Source organism: Schistocerca nitens, chromosome 5 (genome assembly GCF_023898315.1).
Source record: "Schistocerca nitens isolate TAMUIC-IGC-003100 chromosome 5, iqSchNite1.1, whole genome shotgun sequence".
NCBI lineage: Eukaryota > Metazoa > Arthropoda > Insecta > Orthoptera > Acrididae > Schistocerca > Schistocerca nitens.
In genome coordinates this window covers 328302839-328325536 of record NC_064618.1, presented here as the reverse complement: position 1 = coordinate 328325536, position 22698 = coordinate 328302839, and the positions used below count along the sequence as shown (strand labels likewise).

The window sequence follows — 22698 nt, the reverse complement described above, 5'->3', positions numbered from 1 at the left end:
AAACTAGTAGAAGCGGACCTCGGGGAAGATCAGTTTGGATTCCGTAGAAATGTTGGAACACGTGAGGCAATACTAACCTTACGACTTATCTTAGAAGAAAGATTAAGAAAAGGCAAACCTACGTTTCTAGCATTTGTAGACTTAGAGAAAGCATTTGACAACGTTAACTGGAATACTCTCTTTCAAATTCTGAAGGTGCCAGGGGTAAAATACAAGGAGCGAAAGGCTATTTACAATTTGTACAGAAACCAGGTGGCAGTTATAAGAGTCGAGGGGCATGAAAGGGAAGCAGTGGTTGGGAAAGGAGTGAGACAGGGTTGTAGCCTCTCCCCGATGTTATTCAATCTGTATATTGAGCAAGCAGTAAAGGAAACAAAAGAAAAATTCGGAGTAGGTATTAAAATTCATGGAGAAGAAGTAAAAACTTTGAGGTTCGCCGATGACATTGTAATTCTGTCAGAGACAGCAAAGGACTTGGAAGAGGAGTTGAACGGAATGGTCAGTGTCTTGAAAGGAGGATATAAGATGAACATCAACAAAAGCAAAACGAGGATAATGGAATGTAGTCAAATTAAATCGGGTGATGCTGAGGGGATTAGATTAGGAAATGAGACACTTAAAGTAGTAAAGGAGTTTTGCTATTTAGGGAGTAAAATAACTGATGATGGTCGAAGTAGAGAGGATATAAAATGTAGACTGGCAATGGCAAGGAAATCGTTTCTGAAGAAGAGAAATTTGTTAACATCGAGTATAGATTTAAGTGTCAGGAAGTCGTTTCTGAAAGTATTTGTATGGAGTGTAGCCATGTATGGAAGTGAAACATGGACGATAACCAGTTTGGACAAGAAGAGAATAGAAGCTTTCGAAATGTGGTGCTACAGAAGAATGCTGAAGATAAGGTGGGTAGATCACGTAACTAATGAGGAGGTATTGAATAGGATTGGGGAGAAGAGAAGTTTGTGGCACAACTTGACTAGAAGAAGGGATCGGTTGGTAGGACATGTTTTGAGGCATCAAGGGATCACAAATTTAGCATTGGAGGGCAGCGTGGAGGGTAAAAATCGTAGAGGGAGACCAAGAGATCAATACACTAAGCAGATTCAGAAGGATGTAGGTTGCAGTAGGTACTGGGAGATGAAGAAGCTTGCACAGGATAGAGTAGCATGGAGAACTGCATCAAACCAGTCTCAGGACTGAAGACCACAACAACAACAGATTAAAGTGAGCTCTCCCCTTATGTACTTTCCGAAGTCCACGAGCAATCTGAACTATTACGACCGGATGTGGAATTGAAGCTTGGTCCTCAAACAATCGAACATAGACCTTTAAGACGGTTACGCACTTAAGGCAAAACTTAGAAAAACTTTACGCAAGCAAATTTCAGCATTTGTAGGATAATTTTGCTCCAGCAATTCGGTTGTTGAAGCGTCGTGGGACTTTGTCGATTTTCAGTCACGTTTAATTGTGCAAGAACACAAACAAGTACATGACTGAGGGCGGAAGTTGCGAGACAGTCTTCGTAGGCGGACATAAAGGGAGATATCGAAGAAATCAATCGCGAATCACTGGAAAAGATTATTCGGACGGATGAAAACCAGCCACGTCTCCACGTGTACTTCTACATGACTACTCTGCAGATCACACCTGGTTTTTCGTAAAACCACTTTCAGACTCACCCTCGAAACAACACTTGGGAAAAATTAACACAATTTTCCCATGCGATCTCTGAGTTTTCTTATTTTATTACGATGATAATTTCTTCCTATGACTGAAATCTGGTGAAAAGATCTCACCGCAAGAAAGAACATCTTTGATTTAATGATTGCCAACCCAAATCGCTTGTCGTATCTGTGGCACTCTCTCTCTCTCTTGTTTCACGATAACAGAAAACGAGCTGTCCTTCTTTGAACTTTTTCGATGTCTTGCGTCAGCCTATGCGGTTGGATCATATATCTGTGCAGCAGTATTCCATAAGAGAACTGACAAACGTAGCGCAGGCAGTATCCGTATATTTGTTGTATATTTGTTATATCTTGTTTTTGGTTCGCGTTTCCCACGATATTTTGTATGTGATAGTTCTACTGTAAGTTGTTTGTAACTGTAATCCCTAGGTATTTACTTATAGTTGAATAGACAACCGTTGCAATTGTATGATTTAAAGTGTAACGGAAATTTAATAGACTTTTTAGTGCTCATGTGGAGGACTTCACATTTTTTTTATTCTTGCACACCATGTGGATATCTTGTTTAAACCATTTTGTAATTCGTATTAATTTTCTGATGAACGAATCGTCTGGTAACACGATAAGAGGGCTGCTCAAATTGTCTCATAAATCGTATACGTACATTACGAACAGCATAGGGCCTGAAGCATTTCTTTGGGGAACACCAACTATCACTCCGGTTTCACTCGATGACTTCCCGTCAGTTACTACGAACTGTGATCTTTCTGACAAGAAATCATGAATCCAATCGCACGTATGAGGTGATACTCCATAGGCACGCAATATGATTAGAAGCCGCTTGTGACAAAAACTTCTGGAAATCTACGAAGATAGAATAAACTTGACAGCCCCTGTCGATAGCACTCATTACTTAACGTGAAAAAAGGACCACTTGTGTCTCACAAGAACGATGTTTTCTAAATCCGTCCTATTTGTTTTTCTTAGAGACATTTCATCATGTTCTAACACAGTTTATGTTCCAAAATCCTACTATATAGGTCTGTAATTGAACTTCAATGGTGTATAAATTATCGTAAGACCTGCCTTTATTAAATAAATTGCTTCACTATACAGAAGGTAGCTACTCTCAAATTCGCCGCGCGGTCTTGGGCGTCTTGTCACGGTCCGTGCGGCTCCCCCCGTCGGAGTTTCGAGTCCTCCCTCGGGCATGGGTACTTAGCACAAGTTAGTTTAAGTTAGATTAAGTAGTGTGTAAGTTTGGGGACCGACGACCTCAGCAGTTTGGACCCATAAGATCTTACCATAAATTTCCAAATTTTACTCCCAAATTCCTCATGTTGGCAGCAGTTCTTGATCCGAATTCTGGAATATTGACTGCATCTTCTTTGGTGAGCGAATTTCGGAACACTAAAGAGAAAGCCGATCACGATAATGTGAAGAGGGATGATGGTGTATTCTGTCTGGTGTTATCAAAACATGGGAGCAGCTGACGATGTTGCAGACAGAGATGTCGTTATCAGAAAGATAAATTCCTTGATGACCGACTACATGTTGGAAAAGAAAGGAAAACTGTTAAGTAACCATAAATGCCACGCTACTAATCAACTATATCCGGGCCGCTGAAACATGTCACTTAACAGCGCGCTTGTAGTTGGTTATATTGCGATTGCGAGGTTGCAGTACCTGCCACCGCACACAACCACAGCTGACATCTCCGAATTATGTTTTGTAAATGTAAGCTACGTGTATATAAGCCGTCGCATAATAATGTATACGTAAATACAACAAATAACGTTTTTCTAAGAATGGAGAGAATAGCGACGGAGAAAAAGTGTTTGACATTACAGTATATGAAATCCGGAAACAAACAACACCCGAAGTTAATGACAATGTCTATTAGAAGTCATTACGATTTGTTATAGTAGTAGCTGCATATAAAACGTGGCATAATAATGTAAACCTAAGAATGCCAAAGAGCATGCTATCCACAATCGCAGAACGGAATAAAGAGAAAGCTGCAGCCTACTCGGTATACATTTACACTCGGTATACATTTACACTCAACAATTTCCGATGTCAGTGGCGCAATTCCATCCAGTTCTGCTTCACCGTCATCGGAATCTGGGGCAGAACCATCGTCACCATCATCATCAAGAGAAATCACTAACTGTACATTCTCGTTTATAATTCCGTCTCTGGTTTGTGCTTCTCTAACATGCTTACAACATGGTCTACTTTCTTCCTGGATGAGTTGACGTCTACAGTAGCAAGACCTTCGCGTAGCAGCCGTTCCACTTCTCTATTGTAAAAGAATTGTTATTATTTCGAATGTAAGCCTCGACATCACTTCAGATGAATTCAAATGCGTTAAAATGGCAGCGATAAGGCAGTAGCCTAATTGGCATATGACCCTCTTCCCTTGCAGTTTCCTCTGCAACATATGCAGGCGTCAAAGGGTTATTTTGTTTTGCAAGTGAATGTAGCAGCAGCTTTGTCATGCTCATGTCTGCAGCAATATCTCTCGCCTACAACCACTGCGCCACCGTTTCATTACAGTCACTAGTTGTTGGAGTTTTGTTTAATATCACAGATTGGTAATGAATAACGCTATACATTACAAACACTGTCCTAACACTTAACTGCGACAACAAATTTTTAATCCTCTGCACAAATCGTGGGTGTCCATATCCTAGTAGTAGTCACAAGTTTTTCTCGATCGAAAAAATAAAAAGTCCTTCAAGCACAAAACCGTTTGAAGAACCTGCATGAGCCACAATTATCGTGGTCTTCTTCCCGTTGGCTGATGATCACCGCTTTTCGGAAATATCATCTGTCCAGCATTTAGCAGCTGCTTCTCCAGCGCTTCCCTAGGTTTCATCTAGCCATATAAATGAATGTAGGCCTATATCCTTTCCTACAATTTCATGTAAGAAATGAGTCGAGCTTTTCCGAGCAACAATTTTCGCCGGACTAACCTTTTAGAGCGGAAGTCCATACTTATTAACACAATTTGAAGTGACGTGTCCCCCCCCACCCCCGCCTTTTCCCTGAGGAAAGTTCACATTTTTTCAAAGAAATTAGCATCTTCGCTGTTGTGGGTTATTCTTTCCTGCTATAATATCCGCAATGTGCCGACGAACTACATCGATTTGGAACGTATCAAGATCTGTAACTGGACGTTGCCGCTTTTTTTCTTTCCAGGTGTACTTAAAAATACACTGTTTTCGCCACAGGGGCTTTGTTTCACACGGTTTACTACACTATATTGCAACGTTTGAAGTAGCATCCCTTTCCTTGTAACAGTTCTTTGAGTGAGTCCTAGAGTTTTCGAGGTGCGTTGTAATACTTTATCAGCAGCAACAGACGCATGCTCATGAAAAGAAACAAATTCTGTTTCTTGCTCGTAAAACTCACTCGTCCTTCGTAGCACACCAAAGCCTGACTATTTAAAGGCGCTCCAAGACGAAACGGATTGTCACTTGGTGAACAATGTCGTTTTGTTGACATTCTTTAATAAACAGGAACTGTACTCGAAGCGGTAAAAACTGTAGAGAAGCACACGGCCGCTCACTAACACACAACATTTACACAAAAGCCGGCAACGTTGTACCGCCGACGCTGGAACCGTCTGTCGTTGCTGTGATTTAATTGGTTCATTAGACGCAGCATTTAGCATTCCACGTTTGTTTGTCACTCATACTGCCAACTTTTCTGCCCCTGTGGAATGACCTTGAAATGACGTGTTTCAGTGGCCCGGGTATAAATATGTAAGGTGATATTTCAAAGTTTCCTTGAAATTGTTGCATTCCACCAAGAATGAGGGTACACGATAAAGTTTCTTTACGTCGAGCCTGCCGTATAAGAATCTATCGAGCGTACATAAAGTACAATGAAACTGTTGTTGGTATGAACAGAAAACGTCTGAGACAATACCAAATAAATCAAGTAAAACGTGATATATCACGGTTGATGTGGAAGTGTTTCTGTGTTTGAGATAGTGCTCAACATCTACTGAATTGGATTGGTGTTGTGGAATACGATAAAAATGTTACCACATTCAATTTTTTTTATTAAGGAACATTAATTGAATCGAAACAGTTAAAATACATAATTGCGTAGGCTCCCGCGGCCAGTGTCAGTCAATGAAAAAGTTTTCTGAATATTTTATCGTGTCATAAGATAAAAAAACTATACTGGACAAGCCAACGTATCGGCCACTGTTACCGTGACCGAAATGTCTGTTTCTCTGGTGTTTTCTTTTTACATTATGACGCGGTACGATACTCAGAAACTATCAGTGTCAGTTAAGACATACTTCAACACCATTGTGACTCTCGTGTGTTAGTAAAAGACATGAATTTTATTGTCAGGAACTACATGATAACAAAAAAATTCTATACCCGGTACTTAGGATTGCGTTTAAAAAATGGTTCATATGGCTCTGAGCACTATGGGACTTAACTTCTGAGGTCATCAGTCCCTTAGAACTTAGAACTACATAAACCTAACTAACCTAAGGACGTCACACACATACACGCCCGAGGCAGGATTCGAACCTGCGACCGTAGCGGTCGTGCGGTTCCAGACTGTAGCGCCTAGAACCGCTCTGCCACCACGGCCGGCGATTGCGTTTAAAATTTTACTATATCGGTCTGGTATTGTGCCACAAGCCCATCTTCGGAGACACACTATAAAAATGGGGACTTGGTTCTATATCAGTCGAGTATAATAAAATTTCAGTATTCATTCTATGCGGCCGACGTTGGCTTTTTTGTCATCATTAAGTTCCTGACATTGGCGCGAACTGCTGAGAATAGTGTGTAGAAAAGGAACGTATTGTCTTTTGATAAATTAAAATAACAGTACAATCGGTATTTCTGGTATGAATCTTTCTAGGTTTACTTCCTGTGTCAAAACTGGATAAAATCTCAAACTGTCGACAATGTCATCCATTGTGTTCCTCAGGAACAAGTGACTGTCGTGGCCGTTGTCGTGATGCCATTTAAAGTCCATTTAAGGCTTGTGACTGGTCGGCGTACGTCGTCATTACGTCATACAACCAAACAATCACAAGATGTATATTGTCACCACGGCAGCAATCACGACAGTCACCTGTTCCTGACGAAGGCGAAATTTTGAGATTTCACCCAGATTAGACGCGGCAAATAAATCAATAACGCTTTATGAAAGGATGTCGCCGCAAGAAGGTACGATCCCATTCTGTTTTCCGGCATGTCAGTGGGATACCTGAGTACACATCGCAACAACCCGCTCCCTCATAATGTGCTCCAGGCTTGGTTCGTTATTTCGCAGTTCAGCTGTTCCTCGTCAAGGTACGTTTAGTACGTATGCTATTGTTAGTCTAGCAGAAATGTTGCGACAAAGTTCTCCGGCTAAAATTTGTAATCGCTTTTTCGAAAGTTATTCATTTTTCTCAGTACAAAGGAGGAGACTAAAAGGATGCATTGTCTCCAGGTCTAAGTAGTTCTTTCCCAGTTACTGTCATGCACATGACTTTAAATGGGAAATAATTGTAAGAGGAAAAATATATCGAGGCTTTTTGTACTATTTAAGACGAGGGTGAAAGATTTTGATAACCACGGTCATTTGAGAAATACTGGTCATGTCCTTAACTTCTGGCATGGTTATTTTATTTTCTGTTACACTCTGACAGCTGTAATGCAGTTTTAAATGCAGACAGTGAGTTTGATTGTGTCACTGATAAACAGGCACAGTGCACGCTGAGTGTATAAACGGAAAGCCCATGCCGTACGGTTGGACCGACGGCAGGCAGCTGGATACGTGGGCAGGATTTTAGTGGCGTGAATTGGCCCGACCTGTTTCACAACGTCCGTCCTCCATTCCACTCCCTCGCTTCGATCGAGCGTCGAGTGCGTTCGTACTCCAGGTGCACCGTTCTTGAAGCACAGTAACTATAGCGGCAAGAGCATTTGGATGTGAACAGCTTTCTGTCGATCAAGTTATCGGTGTGACACGTGAATTAGTTTTCCTTACATTGGCACTTGACCTGCAGAATAGTTTTCTTTCTAAGCCATCTCAAAATAGGCGCATTATCCATGTTTACGTCAAATGGATATAGTGAAAAGTCTTGAAGTCAGTAAACTGTATGCTTTTTACGGTCTATCGCCAACTGATGTTCGTACTATTTGGCAATATTCTACGCCTTCATTTGCATCAGTTAAAAACTTGACAGTATTATTCAAATATGGTATTACATATCTTGAAAATCACCCATTGCACCATAGATGAAAGCCTCAAGATAGTGCACGGTATGAACATTCGAATAACCAATGGGAATGCAGCTAGGTAACGTCCTCGACAAACCGGTTGGCGAATAGTTTACCCGGTTACACTCTTCATGTCAGAGTAGCAAATAAACCAGTCCTCAGTTATTGGTGCGACATGTTTCAATCTCGATTTTCCCTTAAATTTTACCCCCTACTGCTCCCTCTAATACTGGGGAGTGTTGTACCTGGAGAATAGTGTACCTAGAAATACAAAATGTTTCTTTCTGTTTCTATGCAGTGACCTAATTTAGAATCACATGAAGGAATGCTCAATAGAAACCACCATAAACAATTTCCGATGTTTTTCAACTGTATGTTTTTTGTGAGACATATGGTTGAGTTTTGTGCGTTTGTAAAACATAGGAGTTCTACTTATCTAAGCGCTGTATAATACAGGGTGAGTCATAAAGGACTTTACAAGTTTGGAATGATAGAGAAATTTATTGAGATAGCTTACGGAATCGGTAGATGTGTTATTTTGTAGCAAACAACATTAACACATAAAAGTGCCAAGTGTCTTTTTGGTTCGATGTGATGCGGCAAACATTCCACCGGTAACCAATTTCTTCTCACATTAGGGGTTGCACCAAATCGGGCGTAACTTTTGCAACGGCAGCGTAGATTCGATTTTTAAGGTCGACTAGACTGTTTCGTAAGGGAGAAACATACACACGATCTTTAATGAAACCCCAGAGAAAGAAGTCGTTCATGAACCAAAACACACAGCAAGCACGCTCTGCACCAATGAATGAAGCCGTTTTAACTGTGCACTATGCTGGCACTCCTGGTGGCAGAATGGGGTACTGAATGCACTACGTGAAACTTGAGGTTGTTTGCTACGGAAAAACACGTCTACTGATTCTGTAAGTTATCTCAATAAATTCCAAAATTGTAAAGTCTTTTTTAACTCACCCTGTATGTGAAATTTGTTTCGAAAATTTTTTTAATTCTCCTGTTACAGAGTCTTATGTTAAGTAAATTCTGTCTTCTTCTCTCGTCATGCGTCAGGCTTTCCCTCAACCTGTTGCAGCTACACCTTCCATCGTTTTGCAGGTCTTTGAATGCATCTTTTACCTTGCGGAGTATATCGCCAAAAATGTAGTAGTAATCTTGATTTGTCCCTCCTAGGGGACACCGCCTTAACGGGGCGCGAGGGTTTGCGTGCTTCGACGAAGTCAAGGCCTATGCCGACGTAAGCGTAGGTACCAGCAGGGCCACCCAAATCGGACAGGCCTTGACAGAGGAGCCAGACGAAGTGTGTCCCACAACAGGGGGCAGGGAGGGCTCTAGAGGCGTAGAGTAGCCAGCTTTCCTAGGGGAGTAAACCCTACAAGAAAATCTTTCACGTTGGAAGGCCTTGAAGTGGCAGCCCCACTATCCAACTATACCTGCGCAGCCTCCGTAAGGCGGCCAGCCGAAATAAAAAGTTACTGGCATGCTACGTGGGGAAAGCCGGACGGAAAACCATACGACTAACCGGAAAAGAAAAAAGGTTAGAGTAAATTCTGTATATTTTTAAAATTGGTTAATAGTATGTGGGTGGTTAAACCATACTTCGTCGGTCGACTACCATCTTGTACCTTGAAACGGAAGAAGGTCTCCTACCATGGAACCCGTGATATTTGCAAATGAACTGAATTCCTTTAATGTCTTAACAATTTTACTTTGTCTCGAGGTTGGAAACTTGTGACTGTTGCAAACAGCTCGTGTTTCAAATTGCTTTAACCTGTAACTGGTTTCTCATAATACTTTTTTTAAAATCTGATTTCACTTCCTAGTTATTGGTGTGTAGTAGAGTGGATTAAATACAGTATTGACAAGATTTTTAAATCCGAATATAATGATTGTTCCTAGGTACCTGGCCATGTAGTAGCCTAGAACAGTTTTTCAAATTTGGAGAAACCTTAATTTTCCGGAGTAATTTTTCTAATTTCAGGAAAAGACTGCAACACACGTAAAAACGAATGCTATCATTTCAAAACGGAATAAGAAAATACATTAAACTGGTTAGAGAAGAGAGTCTGAAAAGAATTCCAAGGTACGTCAGTCTCCCCTACCATGGAGGGTACTTCCAGAAGTCTTAACGCATGTCCTGTTAACCTGTCCCTTCTTGTTGTTAGTGTTTACCATACTTGTTCCTTTCTTTTCCCACACTAAGGAGAATCTCCTCATGTCTAGCCATTCCTCTTAATTTTCGGCAACCTTCTGAAACAGCACAATTCAAACGTTTCGATTCTCTTCTTTTTCAGCTTTACGACAGCCAGTGATTTACTTGCACAGAATTCTGAGCTCTAAACTTACGTTCTCAGAAATTTCTACCTCATATTGTATTTTGTATTATTAGACTTTTGTTTTAGCGAACAATGACCTCTTTGCCTGTTCGCTTTGCTTCGCCCGTCGTGTGTTATTTTGCTTCCACTGTTGCAGAATTTCTTCAGTTCGTCTATTACGTGGTCCCTTCGGACTGTTTGGTTTACTCTGAATGCTGCAGACAATTTCATTCAACATGTCCTGTATATCCTCCTCAGTTTTCTGACGTTAGCCATTAGCTTTCTCTATTTTTGATCAGCAGTTGTTGATACACCAAACATCTGACACCACAAGTATCTCGGAAGAAGTTGTGAAGCACATTTTACTGGAATAATTTCTGAACAATACTTAGCAGTTTTAAAAAAAGAGACATAATGGACTTCGTGCTCCAATCCGTCGCAATGGAAGACACGATTCTTGACTACAATATGCAGAAATAAAACACCATCCAAAGCAGTGTGCGTAATCTAGTGACCCTATACGGTGCTGGAAAAGATGCTATTTTGTCGAAAACTGACATTCTCAGCCCGTGGCTGTGTACAAGACGCAGGTTGGCTCTTACAGAGAAGACAACAGCAACCAGACATTTTCTAAATGCTATTTATTTATTTAAATAACCGGTTTAGAACTGAAAGGTTTATCTCCAGACAGGTAGTTCACGTTACGATACATTTTACATTAGCTTTCACGTTTTGTTTTCCCAAATGATGGAATTTCGATGTGGTGGTGGTGTCCAACAAACAAAACAAGATGTGAGACAATGTCTTTTTAGTTGTAATTGTGGCTCACAACGATTTTAGATGATGTAAACAAATGATTCTAATGAACCAAAACATGTTTAATGTGTCGTGACGTGAACTAGCCGTTTGTAGATGAACGTTTCGGTTCGAAACCGGTAACAGCACTATTTTATAAATAAATAGCAATGTAAAAAGTGGCTGGTTGCTGTTGTTTTCTCTGTAAGAGTCAACCTGTATTATGCTGGAAAAGATATTAGCGGTGATTTCTGGTATCCAACATGATTCCTTCTTATTACGCCATACAATGGCAATATTCGGTTTATAAAGAAACACAACGTAAGCTCACTAGACGAAATATTAGTTATACTTTTAAAAGAGCAAGAAAGAAAATCACTACACCAAACGCTTTCAAATATGTATAACCACTTTATGTATACTTCATAATACAGTGTAAAGTTAATGTTAACGTAAAAAGACTTCGTTCAATCATGTTCCTATCTGTTACAACCTGACAGTCCCGCACTGTCGCCTGATAAACAAAGTAAGAGCCTACAGAATATCAGACCAGCTGTGTGGCTGGATTGAAGAGTTTTTAGCAAACAGAACACAGCATGTTGTTCTCAATGGAAAGACGTCTACAGACGTTAAAGTAACCTATGGCGTGCCACAGGGGAGTGTTATGGGACCATTTCTTTTCACAATATATATAAATGACGGAAGTTCCATGCGGCTTTTCGCGGATGATGTTGTAGTATACAGAGAAGTTGCAGCATTAGAAAATTGCAGCGAAATGCAGGGAGTGGCAACTGACGCTTGACATAGACAAATGTAATGTATTGCAAATACATAGAAAGAAGGATGATTATATGATAGCGGAACAAACACTGGTAGCAGTTACTTCTGTAAAATATTTGGGAGTATGCGTACGGAACGATCTGAAGTGGAATGATCATATAAAATTAATTGTTGGTAAGGCGGGTGCCAGGTTAGGATTCATTGGGAGAGTCCTTAGAAAATGTAGTCCATCAACAAAGGAGGTGGCTTACAAAACACTCGTTCGACCTATACTTGAGTATTGCTCATCAGTGTGGGATCCGTACCAGGTCGGGTTGACAGAGGAGATAGAGAAGATTCAAAGAAGAGCGGCGCGTTTCGTCACAGGGTCATCTGGTACGCGTAAGAGCGTTTCGGAGATGTTTAGCAAACTCAAGTGACAGACTCTGTAAGAGAGGCGCTCTGCATCGTGGTGTAGCTTGCTGTCCAGGTTTCGAGAGGGTGCGTTTCTGGATTAGGTATCGAATATATTGCTTCCCCCTAATTATACCTCCCGAGGAGATCACGAATGTAAAATTAGAGGGATTCGAGCGCGCACGGATTCTTTCCGGCAGTCGTTCTTCCCGCGAACCATACGCGACTGGAACAGGAAAGGGAGGTAATGACAGTGGAACGTAAAGTGCCCTCCGCCATACACTGTTAGGTGGCTTGCGGAGTATAAATGTAGATGTCGATGTAGATGTAGAATTACACGATCATCGTCTCGTCATTCAAAATTATAAGGATCAGTCAAATGAAAACGAGACTGATGGAAAAAAGGAAGTATACTGTTTATTATTTCAAAAGTAAGCGCAATAACTGTTAATACATTTATCCTACTTAAGACAAGATCGTCAACGTCTTCATAGAAAAATGTTAGCGGTTGTCTGCGAAACTATCATTGTAGCCAGGCGTGTACCTCATCCGAAACATATCGATGGCCACGAATGTCTTTCTTCAGGGCACCAAAAAAATGGAAATCGCATGGGGAGACATGGACACTGCATGGCGGATGTGTAACGGCTTCCCGGCGAGACCTCTGCAGCGTAGTCGTAACAACCATGGTGATATGTGCGTGGGCAGTGTCCTGCAGCAGAATGATGCCGTCCGTCAACATTCCTGGGCGTTCGTACTTGATGACGCGCTTCATTTTTTGCAAAGTGTCCACGTACCGCTGTCCCTTAATTGTGGATCCGTGTTCTGGAAAGTCAATGAGCAACAGCCTTTGGTCGTCACGACTTTCCTGGAACTGGCGTGCATAGCTTTGGACTTTTTTTTTTTTTTTTTTTTAGAGTGAATCCATGTGATTCCCTTGTTGGCGCTGACGCTTGCTCTACGTCTCAGAATGATGACACCGTGTTTCTTGTCGCACAACAGTGCGAGGCACGAAACGACCTTCTTCACCGGAATACCGTTTCAGGAGCTGCAGTGATGTCGACATTTTGTTGAACTTTGCTCCTCCTTTACAGGTGGGCTTTGTGTAACCCTCTGCGTACAGATTTTACCAAACTCTGATGATCTGTGATGATGGCATGAGCGGTACTGTGACTGACGCCCAACGTGGGCCGAATGTCTTCCACCGTCCGCTGCCGGTCATTTCTGAAATCAGCCTCCACTGCAGCAATGACAGAAGGTGTAATGACACTACAAGCCTTTCCTGGTCGACTTCTGTCTTCCATTGACACCTGACCTTCTCGAAATCGTTTACTCGGTGCGAACACATGCGCAGGTGACATACTGCGTTCGCCATACATAGCAGACAGTCGGGCATGAATTTCATTTCCTAACATTCTTTCCGCAGACAAAAACCGCACTTCACTTCACTGCCCCTTTCACCCGGCGTCCATAGGGAAGTCGGACGCCCACAAAACTCGCTGACCTCACATCGAGCACCTCTTAAAAAGCAAATGACTCAGCGGTGAACGTTCGCGCTCTTCCTTCCAGATTCCCAATAGAGGGCATTTCTGTACACACATCCTCTAACCTTCCCACTATATTTGTTTCAGTATGAAATTTAGCTGAACGTTACCTCCCACCATATAAAAATCTACCTATTACCAAAACTATGTCCCCAAACCCGTTATCCAACTTAAACTCATATGCTAACCTTTCATCAAACAAAATCTAATTTGAACTGAAGTGTAACTAACCTGAATCCAACTTGTGTTATGTTAAAGACGCAACTGAAGTAAAACAATTATCTAGCCATAATAAAAATTTCCACTTACCTCGCATCTTGACAACATTGTTGCAGATTTCTCGAAAACAACAGCAAATAGAAAGCAGGCAGCGGCTAAGCTAAATTTCTATTTTTAAATAAAATTTCCAAACTGTATTCAAACTGTAAGTTGTGACAAAGGCGTTATGATAAACAGTGGGATGGGAGAGTAACTATTCCTATGAAATGATATTCATAGACAACGATTTTAGAACGAAGTATATATTAAAACAGACAGAGTGAAACTTGCATGATCTTCACATATAACATACATCCGAACAATACTATGTTTAACAAAGTGGACAATGATCGAAAGAGGTTACAATGTTAACAGAGAAATTTCTGTGAAAAACAAACAGCTTAATCACTTAATATGTTAATGCATGACTCAGGGAAGTGGGGTGTACTAGTTCACTATCCATCTATCTATCTATCGCTTGCGCCTTTGTCCCGCATTTCGCGCGCGGTTGGCGTGGTTAAATCGGATTTGGCATGTTAATTTGAAGGGGTGGCCGGATGCCCTCCCTGTCGCCACCCCGTACCCCCTGGGATGGAATCAGAGGACCCCATATGTCTGTGTCTAGTGTAAATCATGGAAAAGTGCGGATGTGTTTCAAATGTCTGTGAGTCGTGTAACTGAGGCGGGACGTGGGTACCAGCCTGGTATTCATCTAGAGGAATGTGGAAAACTGCCTAAAAACCACATCCAGGCTTGCCGGCACACCAGCCCTCGTCGTTAATCCGGCGGGCGGATTCGATCTGGGGCCGGCGCGCCTACCCGAGTCCAGGAAGCAGCGCATTAGCACTCTCGGCTAACCTGGTGGGTCTGGGGTGTACAAGTTCACTAGCTGACAATAACCATTCTGACAAACTACGAGGGTCGCAAAATGGAAAATACAGTGAAAATCTGATGAAGGTTTGCACAGATGCGTCGGGCACTGTGTCTATTACGCCCGTCGATCGCATCATGTCGCTTTTTTCAGTTCTGAGCTCACAGCGAGAACGTAAAGGTGGCTAGAAATTAGCGTCTCCCGCCAAGTATGAGGGCCTGGCCATAGATTTCGCCTGAAGCTATGCAATCCACATAACATAACTGTCATGCGGTTCGTTCTACACGACAATTCTCGGCCGCACTCTGCAGGCGCAATGAAGATGCTCCTGCAGCTTTTCGATGGGAAGTGTTTGATCACCCACAAAGAGCCCATAATTGCCTACCCCTGAGGTTCATCTCTGCTCAAATGAACCGCTGGCTATGAAGACAATATTTTGACACAGACAACGAGCTGCAGTCCAGAGTAGAAAATTGTCGAAAAGCACTCACGGCTGTCCTCTATAACGAGGGAATTGAAAAGTTGGTACAACGCTACGACAGATGTCTAAATCTGGTCGTCGACTGTGTAGAGAAGTAGCTGGAAGATGTAGCTAACCGTTGCAAATAAAACAGTTTTTATTTTCACTTTGGTTTCCATTTCGCGACCTATCGTTCCCTACTTTCCGACTAGCCCTCGTAGCTACGCAGTGCTGCAATCTTACCTCAAGCTTCTTCTCTTCAGGAAATAATAACATTATTCAAAATTTATATTCTCTTCGCTTTCTAATATATACTTCTTCTTCATTCTTGCTGTCCTTTACAATCAATATTTCTTCATCTAACAGATACAATCACATGTCAACACAGCACTGCAAAATACGTACACCACCTACCACACTTCAACTAAGAACGTATCAGATTGTGCAGAGGCAAAGATTGTGCCACGACAAGACCAAAGATTGGTTAATTCTAATGTAATTTGCTCTCTCTCCCTCTGACGTGCACATCGGTAACATACAAACACCAAAATGATATGACCGCCTTACAATCTTCCCTGCGTTACCGACGTTCGCGCCATGCTCGTTAGGTATATAACTAGTCTGTCTAGTTTCAATCTGGCTGCCCCCTTTTAATTATCAGCAGATATCTACAGTATGGACTGATACTTCCTTACACACGGCAGAAAGCTGACTTCTGTACCGATAAACCTGTGGACCATTCCACACCGCTTGTTCTAACGAATGTACCTGTGAGGTAGCGTTTACCTCAGCTAGCCCTTGTGTTTGATACATTCTGCTATTATACGTAACAGTTACACTCTAGCAGGAAAGCCGCTGCTTATAAGCCTCTGCAACCCGTTACCACGAGCGTAAGACAAACATCCCAAACAGAAACTGTTTCTTGTGACAGACAGCGTGTTGTTTCTACAAACAAATGAGCAGCTTCGTGAGAGAGCTGATGCGGGAGATGAAAGAAAAAAGTTCCGTGCATCAGCAGACGTTTTTCGTTGTGGCATGAGGCTCAGCCATGCTAATGCACTTGTGTTTTTCGTCCCCTCACAACAAATATGGTTGCTTATTTTTAAGGGCTGGAAATAGAAACGGTGTTACGCCAAAGATAGGTGCCGTCTTTACTTCTTCTCTCAGCGACAGTCTAGAGGGCATTTGATATGTTTTGTTGTTTTTGGTGACAGTCACTGCGATGGAAATTTCCATTTCTTCTCAATGAGATAATTTGGGCGAGGAGCGAAGAGCAGGCTTATTTTCTGCAGGTCGGTAAATTATCTTTTGTGGCTGGTTCAAATTACGTTCCGTACACATGTCTTATGAACGGAGATATCCGATTATGCTCCACGATTAGGCTCAAAGCTTCCACTTACCACTGACTGCTTCCTGTTAATGATAATATTATGATAATGTTGTGAGCTAAAGTATACTGTCTAGGTCACTCACGTTATTACTTGTCTTGTACTATTAGTAGCTTCATCAAAATCCGTCAACCCAGTGGGAGCGGACTAACAGATTACTTACTACAGGCGTGTTCTTGTGCTTCGTCGCAAAGCAAAAACGGGGAAAATCTATTGCAACGATACACAGAAAAGTTCCAAGTCGTGTAAGAAACGAATGTAGCATGGCGTATAAACAACACCTTAGATGGCATGGAGTGGACGACTTCCATGAAATTTGTCACAGTGTAAAGCCACAGTTGAAGTTCGAAGTTCGTCAGACAGTTCCTACTGATTTTGTCATCCTATTCCTTATTATTATGAGGCAGTAAATACCTAACGCTTCCAACATCTCCATGAAAATCGAAAGAAAGATTAGACTTTGTGTCTCATAGAGGTCGAACTTATTATAGAACTAGCTTAGTGCCAGCTGTTTTGCTAGCGTACACTGGATGGTATGCACATTTTTTGTTTTTTGTTTTTCTTTAATCGAATTTTTATGTTATTCACAAATTGCAACACCTTCTAAGCGTTTCACGCTAATTAAGGCCATATAAGCATGTTTTTTTTTAATATACTTCTGACCAAAATACTATTCTGGTAGCTGGAGTCCAACGTTTCTGTTAATCATGCCTTTTGCGTTCTTGTGGTGATATTTCCACAGAAACTTTCATCCCCAATACATATTTCTTTATTTCTAACCGAGAAGTAAAATGCCAGCTTTCATTAATTAAGCTTTAAAATTTGTTTAATACAACGAAATATTTTCTTAAAAATTTTCATCACAATTTTACCCCCTTAAGGGGTGAATTTCCAAAACCCTGCAACACGTATTTTCCTGTATCTAACAGAGAAGCCAAAAACCAATTTTCGAAGATGTAGCTACAAAAATGCTTTAGCAGGTTTTTAATAATGATTTATTTTCAAAAACTTTCTTTGACTATATTACCCCTTTAGTAGGTGAATTTCCAAAACTGCTGAAACACGTTTCTTTTTAATTTCTGACTGAGTGACCAAATAGCAAATTTAGTTCTTCTAGCTCCAGAACTGCCTTACTAGCGACATATTTTCAAAAATCTTTTGTCCCCTATTACAACCCCTTAGATGTGGAATTTCGAGCAATTCCTTCTTAAACAATGCCTGTAGTATAAGATACAAAAAGTGGTTCAAATGGCTCTGAGCACTATGGGACTTAACATCTGAGGTCATCAGTCCCCTAGAACTTAGAACTACTTAAACCTAGCCGGCCGCGGTGGTCTAGCGGTTCTGGCGCTGCAGTCCGGAACCGCGGGACTGCTATGGTCGCAGGTTCGAATCCTGCCTCGGGCATGGGTGTGTGTGATGTCCTTAGGTTAGTTAGGTTTAATTAGTTCTAAGTTCTAGGGGACTTATGACCTAAGATGTTGAGTCCCATAGTGCTCAGACCCATTTGAACTTAAACCTAACTAACCTAAGGACATCACACACATCCATGCCCGAGGCAGGATTCGAACCTGCGAAAGTAGCGATCGCACGGTTCCAGACTGCAGCGCCTAGAACCGTTCGGCCACTCCAGCCGGCTTATAAGATACACACCCTCTCCAAATTTCAAATTTGTATCTGTAGTGGTTCGGGCTGGGCGATGATAAGTCAGCGAATCAGTGTGGACCCGTTTCACCCCCTTATGGGTTGAATTTCCAAAAACAGTGATACACGTGTTTTTCATTTCTAACCGAGAAGCCAAATACTTCCATAATCAAATATTTACATAAAAATTTTCATCTCCTATATCACCATGGATTCCCACAAAACGTATATTTCTATTAGTAACTGAGAAGTCAGATACCAGTACACATTAACTCATTGAAATCAGATGTCTGAAGCCGTTTTATACAGAGTGACTTTTTCCACCGTGTACTAACTCTAGGGATTGATCGATGAGAGGATACGGAACAAAAATACCTCAGTAGTTCTTTACTGATGATTTATTTTCAAAAAAATTTCACCCACTATTTAACCCCCATCGAGATTAAGTTTCCAAAAATGCTGCAATGAATATCTTTATCTCTGACCGAGTGATCAAATACCAGTTTTCGTAGGTCTAGCCTCAACACTGCCTTAATAGCGACGTATTTTCAAAAATACGTCATCCCCTATTTCAACCCTTAGGGATGGAATTTCGAGAAGTCCCTTCTTAAACGACGCCTGCAGTATAAGATCAACACCCTCTCCAAATTGCAAGTTTTTGTCCTTAGGGGTTTGGGCTGGGCAGTCAGTCAAGGTATTCTCTTTATATATACATAGATAAATCAACCTGAGTTGAAGAAAAGGAAAATGACATGCCTTTATTCTTCGGAAGTGATTTAGGGAAAGCATGGCAAACCCAAATCTGGATGGCTCAACGGAGACAAAACGCCTTCGTAGTGATCACTGCTGTCAGCAAATACTCTTTCGCTGAAGCTCGGACGTAGGATCCAGATTTTGCATGAGCGTCTCAGTAAGGTACACGGTGTCAGGTCTGGTGAAAAGCACACCGCACAAAAAATTTGACACTCAAAGGAGACATCACGCTGATACCGTGTAACATCACCTGTACCGTACGTAGACAATGGTATCCATTCGGAGAGGAAGAGAGTCTACAAGCTTCTTCACATATACCATATCGAGCTGAAGCCACTTACTGATGACTAGATACCGTAGAGAGAGCAAATTGGGAGGATATTAATTGCTACATTCACACTATCTCCCAAACAGTTCCAGCCAATTCTGTAGGATGAAGGTCGGGTAATTTCGGGGACAAGTCGAGGTGTGAGAGGGTCTCTTTGTCAAACCAGGAACCTATGTATGCAGCACCGTGAACACGTCTGTTGTCATAATGGAAAACGGGAATGTCCATAGCATACTCATCACCGAGAATGTTAAATTAAAAACTCTAGTTCGTCTTCATGGTAAGCTGAATGAGTGGGTCGTACTACAAAAAGCAGCCCCAAAACATCACAAAACAACCTCCGGCCTGAACTACGCCTTTCATATGGCAAGTTAAACTTGTGATTGAGCCGTCGATGCGCTCGGTGCCTTGCACCATCTGAGATTGGGCTAAATCGTGACTCGTATGTCGACACTATAGGCTTGCAGTCAACTTCTGCGCAGTTTTATGAGTTGTTTGGTCGACTGAAGAGGTACATCTTTATGTGATGCTGTGAGATACCCGAGTCCACTGAAGGCAGCCCCTCTGCAATGTTCTCCCGAAAACTGGTTGTGGTAGATTTGCACTCACTGGCAGCACAATTCTTGAAGCGTTTTAAGTCGACTGTCTTTGACAACGCGTGGCTCTCGTCTCTCTTCCGTGCTATGTGCATATGAATGGTACGCCATTCCTTATAGACATGTTGAATAGTCTGTGTTGATACACCGCGAAACGGGCAGCTACATTCACGACTTATTCATGAGCACACAGACGACAGCTCCGTTCTCTCATCATATACACATCACTTACGTCAGCGATAGACTGTCACATGGCCGCCTGGTACAAATTCTATGTTATCTACAGTGCTCCTAAACGACTAGTGTGTGATTTTATTAAAGGGATTACTAATATCTGATCCAGTGAGCTTACAGTCACATTAAACAAAATACAGGGTTTCCGGGTTAAACATGTAATAATGTCAAACATAATAACAGCAGAAGTAACTGACATACTTATTGATGGTATGTTTCTACAAGTATGATGACTCAATTTTTTATTTTATTTACTTTTTTATTTATTTATTTTTACACCCCTAATACCCCTCGATACGCTCACCATTAGAAGCGCGACAGGCATCTAATTTACATTCCACTTCTCTCCAAATGTTTCCCAGTATTGCAGGCGTAATATTTGCTATAGCTGAACCAATACGATGGCGCAGTTCTGGTAGATCACGAAATTGTGTCTGGTGCACTTTATCCTTCTAAACCTCCACAGAAAAATATCAAGTAGCCTAATGTCTAGGCTTCTACGGGGTCAAGCAATCGCTGAACTACCTCTGCCAATCCAGCGATCTGGAAACTCATAATGCAAGAAATCCCTTACAATGTTCGCTAAATGTCTTTTATGGACGAAATCATGTAGTGTCGAACGAGATAACTGTAACTGCCTACTTATTTGTCGAATATATTTACATGAGTTCCGTTGGAACGACGTACAGGTTCATTCATCCATAGCCTCTAGAACTGCGTGCTTGGTGTGGTGACCCGTCGTCGAAAGAAACTTCCCAGTTTCCCGAATCCGCTTTTCCCATTTCTTGATGATTACGTAAGAGGGAACATCGCCAGGTGGGAGCAGTCCATACTCAAGCCGAAAACGACGTTGTACCAGTTGTAACAGACTTTAGTTCCTCGAAATACAGCACACAGAATACCTTCTGTCGTGCATGCCACATGGCTACTGGCTCGCATTAACACAAGCAAAGCAGTTAGTGCATCGCACATGGTACCAATTGCCGCATGCAAACACAGAAAACATTTCAAGTTACCATACTTGTGAAAGCAATCCACCAATAAATATCTCAATTACATCTCAAATTATTCAATTGTATGTCACTATATGTTTAACCCGAACACCCTCGAGAACTAAATATTTACTGTCGTAATTAAGAAATGTTCTTTCCCGCTGGAAATGTCCTCAGTTTTTGTAGAAAACATGTACATAATTCTCAAGATAATCTACAGAAAAAATTAATGGTTCTTCAGTACGATCGACTGTATCATTTGTAGTAAATACAGAACACGGAATCATCCTAAATAATAACCATAAATTTAATTTAACGAAGCACTACGTCAAAAGTAATTGCACTGATTATGTGTGTCGAGGCACTAAAACGTGAGCGACGTTTGTACTCACCCATTGTAACACCACTTTTGCGTCCATTCTCGTACGCGAAGAAGTCCAACCTGAAACAGGAAAGACGCAGTGATTACAAAACTGCAGTAAATGCAGCGGTAATACAGAAGCTTCACACATTCTAGGAAAAATAAATACTATAAGTAGAATTTGCCTTACAGTTAGCACTTTACGCGGGGATGTGGGGAGCGGAGAAATAGGCTGACTCCGAGCGATGTGTCAAGTTACATTAAGCGTAAAGTGCAGTACAAGCTTTCTCTTCAGTTGTCTAGAGAGATGTTTACTTTTTGGAATCTTCACCTCTTGTCAGTCTAATCTCGCGTGAGGAATTCTTCTGTAATCTTTATTACTAAACCGTTATCCGGCAAAACTAGACCAATAGAAGGTTGCCTACCTAACGGCTTCCTTTGGGAACATTTTCTCTATTTAGCGTGTTTACTGATCGAATTTAAAAATTTAAAACGCTGCCATCATCTACTCATTCAGAAGTATAATCTCGTTTTAAAAGTTTAACACAATAAAACAATTGTTAGAATCGGAAGCTGTGTTTGTACCGAGACAGCGTAACTAACGGCGCGCTAATACCCAACTTCATTCATCCAGTGTTTGAGAATGAGAGCACTTAACGTCTTCCAACCAACTTCACGCATAATTTCTCGCTCGAATTATTCACAAAATGAAGAAAGGAAAAAAGTTTATCGCTTACTACATTTTCCTGTAAGCTTCGCTCTGATCTTCGCAGCAAAATTGCTGCATCACGCATGACGTTTAAATTTATTACTTCTTTATTCCCGACTCTACTCACAACACAGTTTTCAGACAGTATTCACATATGCCACTGAATGTACCTGCTACGTTATATTATTCTATGACACATAGTTCAGGAAATATGACATCATAAACATTTAGATGCGTGAAAAACTAGCTTCTGCTTAAAATGGCATGCAGTAAAGATTTAGCATCACACATGACGGTTTAATTTATTACTTCTTTCCTATGAACTATTT

At 41.4% G+C, this 22698-nt stretch overlaps 1 protein-coding gene across 1 annotated transcript in view; it reads right to left on the bottom strand.

Moving 5' to 3' along the window:
- The window catches only part of LOC126260431 (A disintegrin and metalloproteinase with thrombospondin motifs adt-2-like), a 192664-nt gene that overhangs the window by 75537 nt on the left and 94429 nt on the right, over nucleotides 1-22698 (bottom strand). The window contains exon 8 of the mRNA XM_049957759.1: nucleotides 21692-21741. Coding sequence (XP_049813716.1) covers nucleotides 21692-21741 — 50 coding nt within the window. The remainder of the gene's footprint in view (nucleotides 1-21691; nucleotides 21742-22698) is intronic.